General features: G+C 36.9%; 1 protein-coding gene across 2 annotated transcripts; it reads left to right on the top strand.

Moving 5' to 3' along the window:
• The first annotated feature begins 226 nt into the window (after window positions 1-226).
• Window positions 227-5,337, top strand: LOC148874975 (E3 ubiquitin-protein ligase RGLG2-like). 2 transcript variants are annotated; one of them, XM_088965935.1, is made up of 11 exons: window positions 227-869; window positions 1,632-1,891; window positions 2,548-2,773; window positions 2,884-2,997; window positions 3,083-3,180; window positions 3,408-3,487; window positions 3,575-3,680; window positions 3,773-3,900; window positions 3,993-4,215; window positions 4,886-4,942; window positions 5,018-5,337. In XM_088965935.1, the coding sequence occupies exons 2-11, from the start codon at window positions 1,706-1,708 to the stop codon at window positions 5,096-5,098; spliced, it is 1,299 nt and encodes a 432-aa protein (XP_088822061.1). In that variant the 5' UTR covers window positions 227-869; window positions 1,632-1,705; the 3' UTR covers window positions 5,099-5,337. The 2 variants fall into 2 exon arrangements, with proteins under 2 accessions (XP_088822061.1, XP_088822062.1); XM_088965936.1 differs by having other exon boundaries at window positions 673-810.
• The last annotated feature ends 245 nt before the right edge of the window (window positions 5,338-5,582 follow it).

Below are 5,582 nucleotides of genomic sequence, written 5' to 3'. Positions count from 1 at the left end.
GATAATAATCATCATCTGATTAGCATCGTCCTAGCACTCTTTTAGTAATGAAGTTTTAAGTTTTCTTTCCCCCACCAAAAAAATAAATAAAAAATAAAAAATCTAGGACTTGTTTTAGTTTGTAACCAAATTAACTTAACATTTTTAGTACAACATAATCATTTTTTTTATTATAGATAACATAATCATTTTGAGTATATAATCATAATCCATTCAATCAATCTCCATGAAGAGGAGGAGAAGATAATCGGTGGTCGTCAGTCTCGACTCTCTTGACTCGTTCCCACGTTATATTTCTTTTATGAATTGATTGATCTGGCTTTCAACCCATTACCCATACCTCATTTGTAGTGTTTGCTCGACTTATTTTAATAAATTAATCGCTTTTTTTTTTTTGTTTTGGTATGAGATTATTAATCCAATTTGACAAAAAAGTGCCATTGTTAATTTATGAGAGAGAGAACAATGGAAAAGAAAAAAGAAGTCTTTCAATCAAAGTTTCAGACAATTCGACAGCTGCCAGTTTTCTTTGTTTCTTCCTTCCACTGAAAATTCCTCTCGGGGCTTGGTGTTTGGTTGTGTGGGGTCAAGACTCTAGAAGGAAAAAATAAATAAGTGAAAATACTTTCATTTCGAAGTAATTTCGCAGAATCGTTTCTATTCAAATTAATACTTTTTTAGGTGAGAGCTATACAAGTCAGTGTCCACCCTGCTATCACGGGAATAACCTCGAACACTCCCTCCCATGAATTTTTTTTTCCTTGTATCTTCCCTCTTGGTTTTAGTTGGAAGCACTTCGTCTTAGTTTTCGTAAGTATCGCATCAGATCCTTGAACGGTTTTTCCGCTTTCTGCTGCTCTCTGTTAATGGTAATTACTTACTTATTTTTATATATTAAACCCTCTGTTTTCTTATTTAGATTTTTTTTCTTAGTCTCCTTTTGTTTGGAATAGATTGGATTGGAAGATTCTAAGTATTGGAATCTGCTTTTTTTTTCTTTTGCCTTGGAATATCATTATAGATTTGTTTAATGTTGTATTGGGCTTTAATCCTTGGTTCTGGAGCACTACACTTCAATGTGATTCAGAGAATTTGACTAGTATTTTCTCCATGTCTATGATGTTCTCTTTTTAATGGAATCTCTCTATTATTGATTGGCTTAATTGGCTTCTGTTCTATGGGCAGGGGGGGGGGGGAATTGTTTAGAAATTGAACTTTGAATTACATAAGAGAATCATTTTCATTCTCATGTTCTTTGTTCGAGGTTTGCTATTGCAGAAAAATTAATGAATTGAGGTCAATCTATCTTCAGGTTTGGTCGTGAATGGAAGGTTATGGGCAGGGGGGGGGGGGGGGGAATTGTTTAGAAATTGAACTTTGAATTACATAAGAGAATCATTTTCATTCTCATGTTCTTTGTTCGAGGTTTGCTATTGCAGAAAAATTAATGAATTGAGGTCAATCTATCTTCAGGTTTGGTCGTGAATGGAAGGTTATGGGCAGGGGGGGGGGGGGAATTGTTTAGAAATTGAACTTTGAATTACATAAGAGAATCATTTTCATTCTCATGTTCTTTGTTCGAGGTTTGCTATTGCAGAAAAATTAATGAATTGAGGTCAATCTATCTTCAGGTTTGGTCGTGAATGGAAGGTTTGATCAGTGCTACATAGCTGAAAGGCAGAATTAAAAGGTTCCTTGGTGTTAAATGGGAGGCAAACAGTCCAGAAGGGGTGGCCGCTACCCTTCCTCGTATGATTATGGGCCTCCGCCAATTCCTAATGCTTCACCTTATTATCCCTCCTATTCTAGCAACTATGTTGAGCGTGATGTAAGAAGTCGACTACAGAAAAGGTATACAAGGATTCCTGACAATTACAATTCCATTGAACAGGTACAGTGATTCTTCTACATCATCTGTTCCTATTGCGTTTAACAACCATAAGAACTCTTTTGAATCTTGAATTCAATAAAAGCTGGAACCATGTGAATGTTGATAAACTAAAAGTTGGCCTTATTCATTTATGTAGCCCTTATGTGTACAACCAAGTCTTTTATTTCTTCTTGCTACCATTGCAGCTCATTTAGCAAAAAGAGTCTTAAACTTTCACCTAAAAAGATTGAAATTTATTTGATTGTGGCATCTTGTTTCTATGATGCCCTGATATGGCAAGAGCAGGTCTTGGCAATGCATCAGACAGAATTAACAATGAAAATTGAAGTCTCTGACTCTGGCACAACATGACACTCTACATATATCTGGGTATTGTGGTACATACATGTTTGCTCCTGCTATAAATATATAATGAACAAAAGGAGAAAAGCCAAAAAGAGCACAACACATTATTTTATTCTTATTAGTCATTTTTACAAACTGAGCACATTACATGATATAATGTTCAAACTGTTGTGTTTCGTGCATTGAAAATGGTTCTTTCTGGGAGTTTTAGCAACAAAGATTATACCATCCAATAGTTTTCCCATTTCTCTGATATTTTACATTAGATTAAAATTTTTCCCCTCTTTTTTTTTTTTTTTTTTTTGTTTTAGGTGACAGATGCTCTTGCCCAATCTGGTCTGGAATCTTCCAATCTCATTGTTGGAATTGATTTCACAAAGAGCAATGAATGGACAGGTGCAAGATCGTTCAACCGTAGGAGCCTGCATCACCTGGGAGACTCTCCAAACCCCTATGAACAGGCAATATCTATCATTGGAAGGACTCTTTCAGCTTTTGATGAGGACAACCTTATTCCTTGTTTTGGCTTTGGAGATGGTTAGGGCTCACTGTAACATAAATGACAGATTTATGCATCTCACCTACTATTATAGTTAACTATTATTTGATTTTATTGGATCTGAGCAGCAATCATGCCCGTCTTGCAGCATCAACCCATGACCAAGAAGTTTTCAGCTTTTATCCAGACAATAGGCCCTGTAATGGCTTTGAGGAAGCACTGACACGTTATAGGGAATTAGTTCCACGGCTTCGCTTGGCAGGTTGGTGTAAATTTCTTTCAACTTTCTTTCTTGTTCATTTGATGTCAAATATTCTGATCAAGACTTCTACTCTTCTTTTCAATAGGGCCAACATCCTTTGCTCCAATAATTGAGACTGCAATTGAAATTGTGGATAATAGTGGTGGGCAGTATCATGTTCTTATGATCATTGCGGATGGACAGGTCAGGCATTGTGCCATTTGTCTGCCCTATGCTATTTTTCAATTATGAATTACAAAGTAGGATTACTGGAGTTTCTCCTAGAGTCATTTTCCTAGATATTTGAAGTCACTTTTGGATAACTTGAGAAGATTTTAATTTCTGCTTTTGCAATGCTGTTGGTTTATATTTTGTTTGTCAATGAATTTTCATAATTGATGATCTTGATGATAATAAATATGGTGCCTCAGGTTACAAGGAGCATTGATACAGAAATTGGCCAATTGAGTCCACAGGAACATGATACAATTAATGCAATCGTCAAAGCAAGGTAATCTTATGCAACATTCATGCAGAGTTTTGTATAATCTAAGATAATCTGGGATTCCTTATGATTGCCTACTTCTCCTGTTTGTAGTGACTACCCGCTGTCAATTGTTTTGGTGGGTGTTGGTGATGGACCCTGGTACATGATGCGACAGTTTGACGACAATATTCCTGCTCGAGCATTTGACAACTTTCAGGTGATAAATCTAAACTAGGAGTCTAGGAATACTTATGACTCATTTAATTCAATTTCCATGGGCCATTACATGATTATGATTGTTCTGTGCAGTTTGTGAACTTCACAGAGCTCATGTCAAGAAATATTCCTGCCAGCAAAAAGGAAACAGAGTTTGCTGTGTCTGCCCTGATGGAAATACCTTCACAGTACAAAGCAACATTAGAGCTCCAGCTCCTGGGGTATAGTTACTGAATCCATTTTCTACTTTTGGTAGGACTGGACTTAGATTCCAATTGACAAACAAGTGATTCATTTCTCTGTCTTTGTGCAGTCGCAGGAAAGGGATCCAAGAGAGGATTCCTATACCTCCTCCAATTGTTGGTTACAATTCTGGAAATTCCAGTTCTAGGTACTCACAATCGAGCAGCTTTGAGTATGGTACTGGATATCACAACAATGCCTATACTCCAGCAGATGGTACTGGATATAACAGCACTTGTACTCCTCCGGAAGAATATCCTTCACGTAACGTTGCAAGTCAACGCAACAACCAGGTGTGTAGGCTTATACAAGTGTACAAAAGGTTTTTCCATACTGCAAAATACTTCAGATAAAAGTGACTTAGAGGTTTGGATTTTCAAAGAATTTGTTTTGGCCATATAGGAATCAGCTATTGAACTGAAACTTGCATGTGAACTCATCAAAGTCCCTGACACTGTGACCTGATCTGTGATGTTTAAGACTACTGATGTTAAATTAGAAACCAAAAAGCCACCAAAGCATAAAAACAAGCAAGCACAGAGATGACACAAGATTTAAAACGGTTCAGCAATTTGTGCCCATATAGGGGTCACATTGCTTGGTGCAGTGGTAAAATATCAGGATGCAAGAATGAGAATACAGTTTTGAGTCTGAAGATGGCCATTTTTGGAGGGAAAAGAAAAGCCAAAGTGAGGTCTGTATCCAGTCTATCCGTCCCAATATCCCAGATAAACAGGGCTATAATTGGGTAATAGTCCTTGGCAATGTTTGCCGACTACACAAATGAAAATTTATCCTTGCCGAAAAACTGTTTCTTGCATACAAATTTACATGTTTCTTCAAAAACATGAAACTCATTTGTGTTTACTGAATTAGCTTTAGCTGTTTAGCTGGCTTTAGAGCTATGGATCATATAACTAACTCTTTGTTTTAACTTCTGATTGTCACTTCTTTGCTTGACAGACTTGTCCTGTATGCTTCTGGAATGCTAAGGACCTTGCTTTTGGATGTGGCCATCAGGTAGGGCTGCTGCAGAATTTAGCACTTCGTTGCAAGTTTTTGATTGCTTATCATTGGCTGCTCTTTTTTCTGCAGACATGCTATGATTGTGGAAGAGACTTGTTATCATGTCCTATTTGCCGGGCCCATATATCCACAAGGATAAAGCTTTACTAACTAATCTCCATAACAAAACTTAGCAACTTCTAGGGATGGGGTAGATTTACATCCAGAAGCAAGATTTTTTTTTTTTTTTTGTGGTTCTTCTGTGTTCTGTAAATAGTAGTGTTCCTATAAGGTGCCTGATCATCGTGATAGGTAAAAGTACAACAATTTGTGTGACCTATACCCGGAATCAGTAAATTCTCTTGTAAAAATGTTTTCAAAGTAAGACAGGGTTCGTCCCTTTTTTTTCACTGGCAAAAGTTGTCACTTTTGATCTCTGCTACATAGCAGCACATACATGTTTTTTGATTTTTAAATCCAATAAGGATGGTATGGCAGAGCTATTTTTCCCCAACACAAAACTTATCTGGGACCTACAGCAACCCCAGGTCACTTGTAGAAAATTCGTTAGAGCTTTTGAATATTATTAGAGCCGGACATTCAATGAGACAGCCTTGGTTGTGAAGTAAGGAATCTTATTGTTTTGGACGAATAT

The sequence above is a fragment of the Nelumbo lutea genome, chromosome 1 (genome assembly GCF_056320005.1).
Source record: "Nelumbo lutea isolate HS-2025 chromosome 1, American lotus-T2T, whole genome shotgun sequence".
NCBI lineage: Eukaryota > Viridiplantae > Streptophyta > Magnoliopsida > Proteales > Nelumbonaceae > Nelumbo > Nelumbo lutea.
The sequence above is the reverse complement of the archived record's forward strand: the minus strand, read 5'-3'. Positions and strand labels throughout refer to the sequence as shown.